Source organism: Argiope bruennichi, chromosome 4 (assembly GCF_947563725.1).
Source record: "Argiope bruennichi chromosome 4, qqArgBrue1.1, whole genome shotgun sequence".
NCBI lineage: Eukaryota > Metazoa > Arthropoda > Arachnida > Araneae > Araneidae > Argiope > Argiope bruennichi.
In genome coordinates this window covers 81,549,777-81,566,855 of record NC_079154.1, presented here as the reverse complement: position 1 = coordinate 81,566,855, position 17,079 = coordinate 81,549,777, and the positions used below count along the sequence as shown (strand labels likewise).

At 25.6% G+C, this 17,079-nt stretch overlaps 1 protein-coding gene across 2 annotated transcripts in view; it reads left to right on the top strand.

Moving 5' to 3' along the window:
• Positions 1-15,679, top strand: part of LOC129967020 (protein ECT2-like) — a 33,744-nt gene extending 18,065 nt beyond the window's left edge. Inside the window, exons 15-24 of one of the 2 annotated variants that reach the window (XM_056081651.1) lie at positions 310-406; positions 1,179-1,260; positions 1,351-1,429; positions 3,225-3,344; positions 4,179-4,341; positions 7,480-7,631; positions 10,922-11,007; positions 11,333-11,495; positions 14,410-14,504; positions 15,055-15,679. In XM_056081651.1, the coding sequence (XP_055937626.1) occupies positions 310-406; positions 1,179-1,260; positions 1,351-1,429; positions 3,225-3,344; positions 4,179-4,341; positions 7,480-7,631; positions 10,922-11,007; positions 11,333-11,495; positions 14,410-14,504; positions 15,055-15,121 (1,104 nt within the window). In that variant the 3' untranslated portion in view covers positions 15,122-15,679. The remainder of the gene's footprint in view (positions 1-309; positions 407-1,178; positions 1,261-1,350; positions 1,430-3,224; positions 3,345-4,178; positions 4,342-7,479; positions 7,632-10,921; positions 11,008-11,332; positions 11,496-14,409; positions 14,505-15,054) is intronic. The other variant, XM_056081652.1, reaches the window with a different exon arrangement.
• The last annotated feature ends 1,400 nt before the right edge of the window (positions 15,680-17,079 follow it).

The window sequence follows — 17,079 nt, the reverse complement described above, 5'->3', positions numbered from 1 at the left end:
ACATTTCATATTTTTTTCATTTGTCAATAACATTTTTATTTTTTCATTCAAACATCATTCACATTTCATCAACATTTTTATTTGCTATCATTAAAAAAAAAATTCAAATAAATTCATGTTTGATTGAAAATAAGTTTATTCTATAATTTGGAAAAGTTTGAAAATATTAGTATTTATTCATAAATTGCATTATTGTTGAATTTGAATACTCGTTTACTGAAATTTTCCCCTAATTTGAAAGTTTATTTTGGTCTAAGTACAATTTAGTTTTGTTGCTTTAGTCTCATCTAAAATTAGTATATATTTTAGCGATGTCAGAGCAAGCCTGAATGTGGTCGACAATCCTTACAAGAACTTTTAATCAGGCCTGTCCAAAGACTACCAAGTGTAATTTTACTTCTAAATGGTATGTCATTATTTCACTACCTTAGTATGAGGTCGTGTTCAAATATGTTTATAATTGCATAATTATTTTAAAGTATTTGATATCTGTTTTTTTTATATATATCTTTAGCTGTTTTAAGGAAACTTTTTTCTTTTGATAATACTAGTTTTGAGTGTATTAAACTAAATTTAAATTATACTAGTCATACATTAGTCAAACTAAACTAGATTTATTGGCCTGGAAAATTTTACTATGGTTAGACTTATTTACAGACTTTTAATTCAACATTATTTTAAAAAACATCCTTAATAATTAATATGCATTATTCTGAAAATTTTAACAAAAATGATAATTTTCTATAGTTATTCAGTTTAATTACTTAAAAATTATAGTTAAATTATAGTGATATTTGTTATTGAAGTTACATTCAGGCATGTAGAGTGGTAAAAAAAATGTCACAACTAACTTTTTAATGAACTTTCAAATAAGTTCATATAAAATTATTTGTATTTAGTGTCATGATAAAAATAAATGCTGAAATTAAATCTATTAATGGAATATCTTTTTCGTGTAATTTCTTATGCGTCTTGTGATGACATTAAACAATATGCAAGATATATTTTTACAATATGCGAGATATAAAACAATATGTGAGATATATTTTGAATGTATATTTAAATTTGTTAATGAATTTCAATACTGTTATTATTTTTTATCCTCTATTTTATTTATGAAATGTAATTAAAGCTTCAAGAGATTTCTATAGCTGAAATAATATTTTCATTTTTATTAGATATATTGAAGCATACTCCAAAAAGTAATGCAGATCACCAAGCTCTTGAGAAAGCAATACAATCTTTGAAAGATGTTTTATTGTAAGTAATTAACCAATAATAATTTTTTAGATGTGAACAATTATTATCAGATATTTGAATTCCATTGATACAATATTCTTTTAATTATAGGCATATTAATGAAGATAAACGCAAGACAGAAGGACAAGTGGAAATGTTTGACATCGTGAATGACATTGAAAACTGTCCAGTTAGTAAACATTATTATATATAGCACTTATTGATATTTTGAATGATAATGAGAATGATTCATTGATAAAATAAAAATTATTGATTATTTGACAGAGCATCAGTTGATATGTAACACATTTATAATGAATGTACATTTAATTGCAATTTTCAATTCTTATTTTTAAAAAAAATGTGATTAAATTGTATATTTTAATATGATAAAGCCTTGTATATTTTAATAATTATCGGAAGATACATAGATTCCAAAGGAAGAAAAAATTTTTTATTTCACAACAGAAACATACAACAAAAGTAATCAATCTAATCAATTAAAACTGATAAAAATATCAACAGTTTTTTTAAATAATTAAAACAAAATATTATGATTTTAAAAAATACCCTTTTAAGATGAAATTTCTTTTTGTAATAAGATGAATAATTTCTTGAATCTTGGAAAATCATTCATGAAATTCCACATCAGTCCAGGTGTTGTTGTTTTTTTTTTAACAAAAAGTAAAAAATTTTCCATGACATTGATTTACATGTCAAATCTTTTTATGACATGTGTGCATGATTTTGTCTAAATTTATATAAGTTTAGAACAATTATGGATAATAGCAGCACCATATTTAGTTATGTTCTATGGATTTTTTTAAAAATGTGAATGACATTCCCTGCTTCTTTCCTTATCCAAGAATTGAAAAGAAAGGAAATCTTCTTCACTAACTCCCACTTTAGAAATTCGTACTGCAAATAACTAAAGCACAAATCTCAAGATTTTCACATTGTTTTATCTAAACATAAAGTTGGGATAATTTAATCCATTATGTTTACTATATTAAGTGCTTATTAATGTTTTGGAGAAGAAAGGATTAGCTGAAGTACATTTTATTTTTCCTGTATATTTAGAAAATATTATTTTTGATTTCTGTTTCTTATATGTATTTTTCAGAATTGGACTATTTAATTTTTTACCAAATTGAGTCCTTTATTTAAATATGTTTTAGAATTAAATTTGTTATAATTATAAAAAGTACTCATATTTGTGTTGAAAATAATTATCTTTTTATTTTTAAAATTGTTATTATATAGCAAGATGTAGAATTAAAGAAAAATACATTACATCCCATGAGCTCAACATTTTATTATCCACCATTAATAAAAGAATCATGCTGACAATGAAGAAACAAAGTAAAAGTTACTACTGCAAATTTCATACAAAAAGGAGCATATGCTAAATGCTTAGCATATTTCAAATAGTTTTTAAATATGCTGACACTATAAAGAATTTATGCTCCTATAAATTATTAATGCAGAATCTAAAAAGAAATCCTAGGAAATAAGGAAAAATGTCTTTTCATATGCATCATTTTACCACTTCTATCAAATGTACTTCATATAAGAAATTGTTCTGATTATGGTTTTTAATTCAGCAATTATTAGAATTACTTCTAGTTTCACAGTTAAATGCAGAGAAGCAAAATCTTAATTGGGGGGGGGGCTTATATTTTTAAAGTTTAGGGAGTGCTTCAGTGCTGCAATACTAAAAGATGAGTTGCCACTAATTTGCATATAATCAGTATTGGCATCCTTCAGACAAATTTTATTTTAGAGTTTTTTTTTCTTTTTTTTTTTTCTTCTTTTTCCCAATAGTATTTAACAAAATAACAGTGGATATTTAAATGGATTACATTACTATATAGCTCTTATTTTCTTTTATGATCTTGTAATTTCCATTGAATTTATCATCATATTCAAGTAATGTTTTTTGAATGTCCATTTATATTTCATTATGAAATTGCTTTCCTTTGTAGGCAAACTTACTATCATCTCATAGAAGTTTGGTCTGTAAAATGGACGTACAAGAAATAACTGATATGTTTACAAAGAAGAATGGTGCAGTTACAATGTTCCTTTTCACAGATGTTTTAGAGGTAAGTTAAATATGTTATGAGTTCATTATGAAAAACGTATTAATAAAACATATTAGAAATTGGATTTTTTTGGATACTTTATTCTAATCATTGTTAAATTGTAGCTAAGGAAAAAAAAAAAAAAAAATAGTCTATTAGAATGCTTCATAAGAATAATTCAATGCATATTTGTTTGATAATAAGATGTTTCATAAGAAATTCTCAAATATATTATTATTTACATTATCTTGGATATGAGAAATTGAAAACTTCACTAAACATATGTGGGGAAATTTTTATTAAAATTCGGATTCATTGGGATAAAACTGCAACTGAAATTAAAAATTTGGATAGTAGTTCAAGGCAGTTATAATTATTGTATACCGAGAGTTATGTTATGAAAATTATTGAAATTTCTTCCTGAAAAGAATCTAAAAATTTTTAATTATACAAGGGTATTTTAAGAAGTTCCTGGACTAACTTTGTAAAAAACCATTTTATAAAATGTCAAGGTCATACTTGTGTTTATAGTGGTCATTAATTTTGATTAGATTGTAGATAATGGTCAATACTGTGTTAATATTGAGAGTTAATTTTCTTAGCCACATATGTGGGAGAATATGCAATTCTATTATGTTTAGAAAGATGGACCTCCTGCAATCATTGACTTTGAAAATGTAAAATGAATTTGAGAGCATAGCATGCATATGTATCCTTGGAGAATTTTTGATGGAAATGTTTTACGCTTGAATAATAAATAAATATTTTTATCTACAGAGCTAGTTTAGTAACTTTTGTATATAAAAATTATATTAGATAAAATTATAGTTAAAACTTCCGGTTTTAAATTTCCAGATTTGCAAAAAGAGGAACAAAGTTAATACCAATTCATTGAAAAGCCCCAGTGTCACAAGTTTAGCTCCTAATCCAGCAAAACATCAGGCAAAATCCTATAAACATTTAGATTTGATACCTCTTGCCCATATAAAACGAGTTGTAGATGTTAATGAAAGTGATGGTAAGTATATCATTATTCTCTTTTTAAAATTTGATACTGAAAATTTAAAATGTAAATAATTTTCTTAGATCCTCAATGATATCTTGGTAGAGGGAATATTGATATGAATTCTGATTTAGTGTTTTGAGGTTGCAAAACATTCTAAGTGGTTTCATTACAGATTTAAGTAGATGGTGTCAACAGCCAGAGTTGTCATGAGAATTAGCTCTTCCTAAAATTTTGAGTTATTGTGTGAATCTATTCATATAATTGCTGCTTTTGCTTGCAAACAGGCATTGGTTTTGAACATGCAAGAAAAGTATCCAAAATGTTTTCGATCAGGAATTATAGCACATGCTTTTCTTTGAAGCTATAAAATGATGCCATGAGAAAACAGCCTGGTAATTTAGAAACAAGCTAATGCTTGATGTTTTTTAAAAAATTAAGTCACTATTCACAAATAAATTCTATACTATAATTATCTGAAGAATCAAATTTTAACAAATAGAACAAATAAACATAGGCCAGCAAAGTGCTCTGTTTCCTTAATTGATTTTGTAATATAAAAATAAATTTTCTTGTGTATTTCAGTATGAATTTTTGCTTCAATCTTAGTTTATAGTTATTCTTATTATTTGACAAAAATATCCATCTAATAATTGCTGCAGTTTTTGTTTCCCATTTTTGTAATTTTCTGTTTCAAAATCTTTGTGGATTGCTCCATGCTTTTTATCATTTTTATCAAAGTCAGTAATTTTAACTATCAAAGTCATTTGTAACTAGCATTAGAATATTTTCATAATAATTTTTAAAAAAAATGAAAAGTGTTTCCATTGCTGTTGTTTTTTCAGTAAAATATAAAAGTATTAATATTTTATTTTTCAAATGATTGTTACATGTTTTAATATGGATTGCTATCAAATCTTTCAACTATCTTTAAATTCATATATTTGTAAGCATTTGACAAAGCTGTATGTAATATCAAGTATGCATTGAGGCTCATTTCTTCAGCTAATTATAACCGATATTTGTTGTAGAACTACAATTATAGTCACAGGTTCATATAAGTCGCTGCATTTTTGAGTTATGACATTTTCATGCAGGCAAATATGCAGACTAACAGTTGACCAATCTATTGGTGGATATGGATCGAAATCTGATACAAAATTCCATTTTAGATGTTGAAATTGTTTGAAATTTTAACTATTTTTATGTTTTACCAGTTATACTTACTTGCTCTCAGGCATGTTGGCAAATTTCCTGTGATTTCCTCATTTTATTCAAAATTTGATTGAAATCGACAATTTTGTTTTTAAGACTCCTTACCTAATTTTTATCTGTTTAGCTCAAACCATTTCACGTTTATTCATATTCATAAAATTATTTTTTTGGACTCAAGGAGGTCTAAAATTTAGAAATTTGTCAAATCTTTTTTAAAAAAAATTGTTTGGGAAAATGAAGGACAGCATCATATGCATTACCTATTATTAATCATATGTATAACTATTATTAGATTTGTTTGTATATAATATCAAATATTATTTAGAAAACTAGTTATGAAATTCTTGTTATTAGTTCAAAAATCTTTTTATGTTTGTTTTATCAAAAACTTTACCTCCCATTTTTTTTAGTACCTTTGCAAACTGCAAAACTATTATTAAACTTCTAAATATGTAGCATAAAAGTATTTTATTTAATAATTAAAATTTTTATAGGAATGCAACTAGCTTGCTAAAATGCTCTCAGAATCAAATTTGTCTGCATCTACTGTAAATAATCAGAATTGTGTAATTCAAATTTTTCGCATGGAACTTTTCTCTTTAAATTTTGATATTTGAAATTGATTTTCCCTTTCATAATATTTATAAATGTATTAATATTTTTAATGGTTTTGATTTAAACATTACAATATTACAAAAATCTTTTTCAAAACTGCTATCATATAAATATGGAGTTTTAAGGTAATTTATTAAGTTTTAAATAGACAAAAATTGAAGGAATTGAAAAAAGAAAATGTGTCCATTCTTGGGTTTAAATATCTTCCATGCATTCATGCATGTTTAAGAGGTGTCAATTTAATAAAGGGGGGGGGGATGAAAATGTTTACATTTATTGTTTGCCAATAGATTCTAAAACCTTTTGTGCATGCGTTGAGATTGACTTAATTCGATAAAATAGGGGTGAGAGGAAAAGAGATGTTTACATTTAATAATAAAGTAAATTCCGAAACTGGCGAACATCCTTCCATGTGTCACCCCGTAATGAGATAGAACTGTTGAAAGGTGGTTGTTTCAGAATATTGAAACAAACAGCAGCAATAGGATGAATTCAGATTTTTAGCATATTAGGATAACTTCATATTTTCCTGCATACCATTCCTCAGTAAAATATAATAATCGAAAAGTGCTAGTCTCAGGATCCTTAACTAAACAGTATATATTTGATAAAAAGATCGGGATTTATTTATTTACATTTTCATATTTATAAATTTGTGGAAGCAAATTGTATATTTTTTTCAATCTGAATAATAATAAATCGTATGCTCTTGTATTTAAACTACAAATTGCCTTTTTCACTGTGATAGATTAAAAGAAATGAACAAATTATATTTTAATTTGCATGTGAATTTAATATCTGCTAATTAACTATTATTTATGTGATTTAATTATATAGCTTCAAAGATTTAACTTATTTGAAGTAATTCATTTAATGTCTGTTTCCTCCTTTAATTATGCTTTAAAAATTGACTAGAAATTAATTGGAATATTATTTTGCTTTTATAAGTCTTAATAAAGTGTATTTTTATAATTTGAAGTATTTTGCATTAAAATGCTTTTTGTATTTCTATTTTTTATTTATTTTTATATGTGATATTTTATTTTTTATATAAAAATATCTCCTATTTTGATTTTATAATTAATGCTTATTTATTTTTAAATATGAATTAGTTCTCCTTTTTTTCCATTATATCCCATATCTGCTGTTCAAGTACAACGATTTTGCAGAAATTTTTTTTATAGAATTGCACAAAATGTTTTGCCTGTTGTAGTAAAATGTTTTGAGAGAGTAAAAAGTCAAGCAATTTTATTTGAATCATGTTTAAAACGTTTCTTTTGAAGAATTATTTTGCATTTTTAAATGAATTTCTAATATTTTTAGAAACTAAAAATGTGTTTGCCATTGTTTGCTGGTCAAGCAAAGAACTGAAAGAGCTTTTATATGTATTTGTACTGATTGACGAAATCAACAAGAAAGAGGTTTTACGTACTCTCTGTCGTCAAGTTGCCAATAGTGTATGCAAAGCTGATTCTGTAAGTATTTCTTTTTGGGATATACTTTATGAAGCAGCAATTATTACTCATAAAAGTGATTTTGAGAATTTTATTAATGTTTAAGATAATTTCAGTTCCATTTATCAGACAAGACATATTTCTGCAAAAATGTAGATTTCAGTTTTTTCAGAATCAAATTTTATTGTTCTTGAAATTGATCAATTTTCTTATAAGTAATAAGTCTTCTGTATTTTTAATATCTAAAGTATAGAATTATTTTTTATTATGTAATTAATCATAATTTAATTCACAATTTCATAATTATGATTAATTTTAATTTAATCACAATTTAATTTCTTTTGTTTCTCATTGTTGATGTTCACACAATTCATTGTTTTATAAAATTTTATTTTCTTTTTCTTTTGTAGCCTGTGTTATTATAAAATGCTTGATTAGGAAAATTTTATCTCATATTAAGTTCAATCTTGGTCTATTATGTGCAAATTAATTTGCTAGAAACGAATAATTTTTTTATTATAACTTTTGTTATAAATAATAAAATAACCTTATTTTTGGTTTTAGAAGGGAATTCTTTTACTGCAAGTACTTAACTTTTGTTATAAATAATAAAATAATCTCATTTTTGGTTTTAAAAGGGAATTCTTTTACTGCAAGTACTACAGTTACAAAGCAAGGAAATTATTTTAAACTGCCTGATTATTCTTCTGTATGGTATTTAAATATCATGTATATTATCACTTAAACATGAAATACTGTTTTCATCAGTTACTGATAATAATGAAGTTTTGAATTTAAAAAAAAAATGGCATTTTCGATATTATATTTGTATTTATTTGAAATGAAGGAAGACCCCCCCCCATTAGGACAGCTGCAATCATTGCCATATTTAGCTGTTGACTATTAATGGAAAAAGAATGGCTACAATAATCAATGCTAAGATTTATCTAGGATTCTGTTTGTAGAAATAAACTAAAATAAAAGCTAAAGCTTGTAAATTATAACAATTATTGCAAGCAATTTCAGAACAATTTTTAGAGATTGTTCTGAAGAAAAAGTTATCCATTTTTTTAAATAAAATTTTCCCAAATGTTAATTTAAACAAAGTCAAAGTTTTCTCTCTAGAAGTAATCATTTCAAACTTTTAATTTAATGTAGTTTGATGAATATTAATATTTCATAATACTAAAATTTTCTTTGAGACAAAACATGTTTCTATTTTTACAAGAGCCTTTCCTTTGAAGAAGAAGAAAGGACATTTCATTTATTTTGGGCCACATAAAGCAAAGTTGTGCACTTCAAAGCCTGTCTGAAGTTATTTAAATTTAAATATTTCTGATAAGTAATGTGATCTCAGTCTTGCATATTATTTATTTGAAACTATTTTCTGTTTTCTAGTACTTGCTCATTAAAATAGAAATTGAATGTAGCCTTTGTAACTCTTTCACTGAATGTAGCAAAAACTAGATTTGCTGATCAATCATTCAAAACATTTTTGGCTAATGGCTCATTGTTTTGTTATTAACCCTTAATGATCATAAGTCACCTCTTGGATGACACTTGCACTTTGTCATTGCAATTGTACATCATGTGAGAAGAGGTGACAAGAGGAACCTGTTGAAACCTGCTCTCTGTGAAATGCATGTGCGATTGCCTTATCAGTTAAGTATCACCAATAGTGTACTTGACTTCTCCAGTGATATACAACTGCCTTTTGTACTCAATTTTTAATATTTGATCTGCAAAATGATTAAAGAACATTTTATTAATTTTGATAGTGATAGTGGCAGGGAAAGTTTTGGAAACATTTCTTAAAATAACAGTAACATCATAAAGCTTTATATACACTTCATTTGGAAAATAATGATGGGAATTTACATGAAGATGAAACTGTCAGATAAAAAACACCATTAACAACAGACAATGAGGAGATATGAGATGGAATATTTTGCAATTTGATACTGAAGGAAAACATAATGACTGTTTAGTATATTCTAATCTTAAGTTGCCTGGGAGAAGAAAAAAAAGAATTCTTTTGTGAAATATGCAACAGAAAACCATTTCTTCATATTGGAGATTGTTCCAAAAATATCATACATTAAAAGCCTATAAATAATTATTTATTACTCATGTATTTGTGATACTCCTTTAAAAAGAAAAATTCTAATAAAAACATTATTTTATATTGCTCAAAAAAGATTCCCACATTTTCTGAAATTAACTACATCCTTGTGAGAATTGCATATTAAAAACCAACATTTGATAAAGGCTAAGTATGGTGCTAAATTATTTATTACTTTCCCCCTTATTTAAAATAAAAATAGTGGATATTAAATATGGGTTTTTGTAACCATGGCTTTGAAGGAATAAAAATATGACCTAGAATTTTTGATTTAAAAAATGAAATCTCATAAAATATGTGTTGTCAGCTCTTCATTTTATTATTTTCGGGAAATTTAGAACACTGCAAGATTAAGTGAAATGAATTATCTGTCTTAAATTTTTCAATGATTATAATATTTTTTTAATACAAATATAGAATAGCATGATATGTATTTTTATAATGCTAAATCCAGAGAGATTTTTTTATTGGTCAAGGCATATAGTTTGTTTGAATATGTTGATATTTAAATTTATTCTCTTATTTTCATTTCAGTATTAAATCATAATTGAAACTTGATTGAAATATATAAATAATAAGCTAAGAATTGTAATTTTTGATTATATAAGTTCTATAAATAAAAATATTGAATGCACAGTAAGTAATAATAATTTTCATCAATTCTATGAAAAGATCCCTTTCAACTTCTTTATTTAGTTTTTTTTTTTTTAGTTTTTTTTTGCCATTGTCATCTAGTTTCATCACCTCCCTCCCCATTTTTTTTTTAAATATTAGGTATTAAAAATAATAAAAATAAAAATAATTTGGAATATTCTGTCTATTACCTATTTCCTGTATCTAGTCACGCTTTAAGTAAAATGTTTTACTTCATTATGGGCTAAAGTTATCCAATATTTCTACAACTGACATAATATTCCTGCAACAGAAGTTGTACTTTATAAGTGATGATTGAATTTTGTTAACAGAATTCCTGGCAATTTATGATGCAATTTTCATGTTTTATATGAAATGAATGAAACATTGCAAGATCTTATTAAAAAAATTATAAAAAATAAAATAATATGTGGCTATTTATTTTTATAAGGTTTGTTTTTTGTTAAGAGTTCAGTTGATTTAATAAAGGTTCAGTTGATTTCATGGATACTTTTCTGATGATAACATTCTTTATTTTTATGTTTTCATTTTACAGGATAATTTAATGGCTATTCTAGATCCAGAGCAGTTAGATTTACATTCCGTAGAAAATTCAGGAAATGCTCTTACAAAAGCTTTAAAGTGAGTTCTTTTTCTGCAATTTAAATTTAGATAAAAATTATTCACATATAATTGGAAACTTTTCCATAATTTAAGTTTACAAGTTTTATTTTAAAACAGTAAATATTCTATTTCATGTTTTAAAATTTAGAATATTAAAAAAAAAATAGTTATGATAATTGAAATATGATGGAATTGCTTTATTTTATTATTAAGTTGCTTTTCTTTTTAATAATAATATAAAGTACTGCACTGAACATTGAATACATTGTGTTATTATGAACCAAATTAAAATTTTTCTAAAGTAATTTTTATAATTAATAATTTAAACTTTATTTTTAAATAGCAAAACAAAGAACAAGCTTGGTAGGGCTTGGTCCATGAAAAGAACACCTACGAAAAGAGGTCTAAGTCGAGCTTTTTCTACAATAATTAGTCCTCTTACAAACGGTAGTTCATCATCTAATACCATTTCAACATTGAAATTATCATCTGTTACAAACCTTACTGTAAGTAGTATTATTTGTCTTTGGCTTTATATATTATTTTCATTAAAATAAAATTTTAATAGTTTACTAATATCTAAGTAATTTTTTTTAATATAGTATATTTTAAATGTTTAATTGAAAGAGTAAAGAAATTATTCTCTTTTTGATAAATTATATAATACTATGATATAGATAAACTATGGCAGTTTCTTCTTTGTCTATAAAAGTCAGTATCTGTTCCCATATTCATTTGAAAAGTAAAGATAGATCTAAATATTTCCTCTGAATTGAATGAGTTTCCAAACTGACATTTATACTTAATTTCTAACAATATTTATCTGATTAATTTAATCTCGGATATTACTATACAGATACAAGATTTCTTAACAAACCCACTATAAGAAAACTCAATTGTAGTGGAACTTCACCCACAGTAAACATATCATTTTGGAACATGTTAGAATTTGTTGTTCTTATAAAATACAGACTGAGAAATCTATTTCAGAATTACATTTTTAAATTATTAGTTTTGGGCTAGAAATGGAATAAATTTTTAAAATCAGGAATGTTAAAATTTGATTTAAAAAATGTGTTTTGAGAGTGTTATTTTATGAAAATTTATTCTTTTGTTTCCAGCTATCAAAGTGATTATTTTGCATCCAGCTATCAATCAGATTACTGCTGATTTACAAATTCAAATGTGCTGATGCAGCTTGGTTTTGAATTCTAGCTTCTTTGTTCCTATTGTTAAAAATCTGGATCCTTTTTTTAAAAAATTACTTTCTATTCATATCTGGTTTTTGCATTGTAAAATGGCCAGTAAATTAGTGTTTTAGAAATGTTTTAATACTTTTGAAATCAATATAAATGGCAAATTGCATTCATTTTTAAAAAATGTTGAATTCCGAAAATTTCTCATAAAATTGGTGAGGAAATCATATATTCAGAATTTTACATTTGTAAAATTGTTGTTTGAAATCATTAGAAATTTTAATTTATTGCCTTTAAATTTTTTTTTCTTTGAATAATGATCCTTGAAATAAATGGACAAACTCTTTAAATATTTATGCTTGAACAAATATACAGTCAATAACATTTCAGATTATAACAGTTTTTGTTTTCTGCATAGTTAAATCAATTTCAGAAATGTGATTCTGCATTTTAATTCATTTCCCATTTAATGAAGAAATTCAAAGATTATTTGCTGTTAGATTCTATTCTTTTTAAGCCTATGCCTAGTTGAAAAAATGTTATTTTTTTTTGCATTGTCTCCTTTCTCTTCATTAAACTTGATACAACAAATTACAAACTTGTATATTCTTTTCGAAATGCTTATGATTTCATCTAGCCATTTATAAATCGCTTCTTTTCCATTTGGTAAAAATTGGCAATTTTTTAATAGCATATTTCTTCTATCTGATGGAACAGTATGAGCAAGAACAAAATATGAAGTGCAAGCAGAATCAATTCTTATTCAGAAATCACAGAAACAGTTGAGTGATTTTTTTTTTAAATGGCATTATACTAGAGCATTTAGTTGTTTGAAGACTTTATAAGGGAAGGACAGCTTTTTGCTGATGATCTAACAGGACAATATTAAGTTTTTGATTATTTCCTGCCTATTTGCCTGCATAATTTTTTCCTGAATATTTACATCATGGCACGGATGTTGAATGTGTTCCTCTTATTTGTGTGTTTTCCAAGCAACGTATAAACATATAAGTTTCTTTCTTTCTTTTTTTTTTTTTTAATTAACAACTTAAAAAAAAATATTTATTTTATCACAATTATCTATGTGTTGTACCATCAGAAGACATCTCATTCAACCACATTCTAGATGATAGAATGTCTAAAAATTATTAAAATCTAGGTATAGTGATTTTTATAAAGCAATTTTAAAGCATAGTTTATAGCGATACTGAAAGGAATTTAGAAGAATGAGAATTTATTTGAGGTTTCATTTGACATCTTGTATAATTACCAGCATTCCCTTGCATAATAGGTACAAGATAATAGATTCTATTCTTTTTTATGATTTGCTTTACTAAAATACATTTCATAAGGCCAGGTAATAGTCAGAACTTATGGATCGTATATGTCATACAACTATAGTTGGAAAACATGAAAAATGAATTATAATGACATTTCCTGGCCATTTAAAAGATGAGAAAATACAATGTAGTTTTTAATAGCATTTCTTGGTAACATAACATGCTTATTAAAAAATGATGTGGGTAAAATAAACTATTGTAAACTATTCTTGTATGTATGATATGGATAAATACTGCAAACTAGGCAGATATATGAATATGCCCAAAACAGTTAATCCCTTAAATCCTTAATTCACTTATGCTCTCTTCTATGGGTCGTTGGGTGGAGAACATGAAGATGTTGTTAGTGTTGAATCCTGGATAGAGTCATGGGAGCTATTATATTGTAAATCTCCTTTGAATTTCAGCTGATGTTAGATTTTCTGATTAGAAAATTCCAACCACTTCTCTTTCTTCCTCCTTGGTGCAGATTACTAGTGGATTAGCCATGCTTTACATTAAAATAGAAAAAAAAAAAGGAAAATTATATTTAACATTTTAAACTTGAATTACTACAGCTTGTATAGTAAGCTGCTTGATGTTCATGCTTAAATTTACAGGATCATACTGTTTATATTGGATACAAATGTGACTATTTTCAAGATTACATTAGTATCAAGTTTAAGCTGTATTTGAAATAGACAGTAGGAAAAATAAGACTAAAGATATTTTTATTCCAAAGTGGCAGTTAATTTTTAACATATAATAACTATATGTTAAAAATTGATTACTTTATTTTAAATATATTACATATTTAAATTTCTAATGAGAGACACTGGATATGCATTTAGCCTTTGAAACAAAAATAGTTTTTCTCTAAACATATAATATTTTTGTTTTAACAGCAGTTACCTCGAATGTTACCAGAAGCACTACTACCATATAGCAGCCAATGGTTCAAGACTCCTAAATCAAATGCATCATTTGAATCAGAATCGAGGTTAGTTGTATGTGAAAGCTGCTTTTGACAGTAGTGCTTCCTAGATGTGCTTTCCGTGTCTTGTGTCTTTTCAAATTTGCACAAATCCTACTTTGGGTACCTCTTTCTACTTTGGTGATTGTGACTATTTCATTCCTATTTCCATGTCTGCTTTATACCTTGCGTATGTTTTTTAATGTAAAATATGCAAAAAAAATATTTTTTTATGGTTTTTGTGCTGTGGGTTTTTCTAAAATTCCATTTATGTATAAAAATTGTTCTGTGTTTTTTAAAATCCACTTCTTAAAAATAAATGCTGAAATTGCTGTATACTTTTAGCCATATTTTACTCCGGAATCAAATTATTAATGAACTTTCCAGTAAGTATATGGTAATGTATGATTTCTCCAAGGTGTTTGATTTCTGAATGTTGAATAATACCATAAAGATATTATAAAATTGCTGTTAGCATTTTATGCTAAAACAGTTTGGAATGATTGTATACAAATGTTTTAATTTGTTAGAAATACCAATATTTCCTATTAATATTGGTAATTTTTATTTTTAACAGGAGCTTGATCCTTCGAACTCCGCGAATTCCAGCCTTACCCCATCCCCCATCAAAGGAAAAAAGATGAAAGGTAGTTCACTGGGAATAACGTTCGGAAATTATTTTTGAAAGTTTTGAAGGGCATTTTTATCTTATTCGAAAAAACAAAAACACTTATCTTTATACTAATTTTTAAAGCTGCTGACAATCATTTATCACTGTGGTTGTATTGTAATATTGTATCATTTATAATTTCGGTAAGCTCTGGAAAAGCATTTTTTAAAAAGTTTAGTATTTTTTTTTTTTTTTTTTTTTAGTATAATTTTAATTTTGAAACCAGTTAATTGTTTCGTAAAAGTCAAGTTTCTTTTTCTTTGAAAAGAAAAGTATTGATATAAGTTACTGCTATTTAAAATGTCAGTGATATTTTGAAAATGTTGAATAGTAAATTATTGTATGATTTCGTGGAAAATTTTTGAGGCAGCTTGTAAATATATTAAATAACACTGTCTTCCACATAAAATGTATTATAGTTCTTTTGTAGTTATAAACAATCATATAGATAATTATATATATATATATTTGGATCTGATTATTCTGCTCTTATATATTGAGTTAATTTCACAATTTATATTGATATTCTGCAGTAATACTTTGTACAGTTATTTTTGTCACTTCAGAACTATTGTTGTAATTCTTTTATGGTAAATAAATTTGAACCAATTTTAATACCTTTTCATTGGACTATTATTTGGAGGGGGACTGCTTTTTAATATTGTTTCAGTTATAAGTCGGGTATAGACTTCTGCAGTTTTCACACTTTTTATGTTACAACTTTTTAAGAAATTTTTTAAATAACTGTTTAAAAAAGTTGTTTTAAAAGTAAAATGGACAGAAATTTCTGTGGAACATAAATTCATCAGCTAGGAACTGCAGAGGTGTAGTTGGGGGAAGAATATTTGTGAACAAATAATTAAGTACAAGAAAAGGTCTGCCAAATTGCAGAGAAATATTCATCTTAAAAAAAAAATGAGGTCCCAGGTTTCAAATTTTTTTCCTTATCTGAATCCTGTATTCAAAATGAAATTGCTGCTTGTAAAAATGATTGATGCTCAAAAGCAAACTATGAGAGGCCTATTAAGTCTTGTCAATGAAATACTTGTAAAAAATAATAAGATGCTGGAAAGATCCATTGACCTCTAAAGACATGTTTGTTAAAATATGCTATTGAAGTATGTTTAAAGTAAAATACTGGCTTTTCCCTCACATTTGCTGTTTTGCATACATTTAAATTCCTCCCGGACAATATACTTCTTAAAGCATCTTTGGAAAAATCAAATGCTACTGATTTCTTACTTTTATAAATATTTTGAGATGATTATAAAAGGCAACTGGTTGCAGTTTTGACATTTTTTTTAAATAGATTAATTAATTCATATTTTTTTTGGCATGTTTTTTCCTTTTCTTTAGAATATTATTTCATGCTATTTTATGGATTTTTCCCCCCTTTTTGGTCAATCATATTGCTGATGAATTTATTGTTTACTAGGAGACATATAGTTATTTTCTTTGTTTAAATGAGGAATTAGATTTCAAATTGTCAATTTTACTTAATGTGTCCAAGAGAAAAAAATTTTCTGCATGGTTGTTTGATAGATTACCTATAACTGTGGCTTTGCTAATTTATATGTTTAAATATTTAATGGACTAAGAGTTTTATTTAATACTAGCTGCTTTTAGTGACCAGTTTATTTGCCCAGATTATTAACTCTTTAAATTGTTAAATGATTTATAGAATGCAATTTTTTAAAAACTTGTCATCTCATTTTATATGATTGAAAATATTTAAATTCCAATGAACCAACTTACTGCAAATTAAAAAGTATATACATTACAAAATAAAAGCAGAAGTGAAAATTGTATTATGAAATTAATGATTGGCAAAAACACAATTTAATGTCTTGATGCATGAGTTTGAATTCTATTATAGCATCTAAAAAGATTGTTACATATATTGTATAAAATTGAATGTAAAATATTGAAATT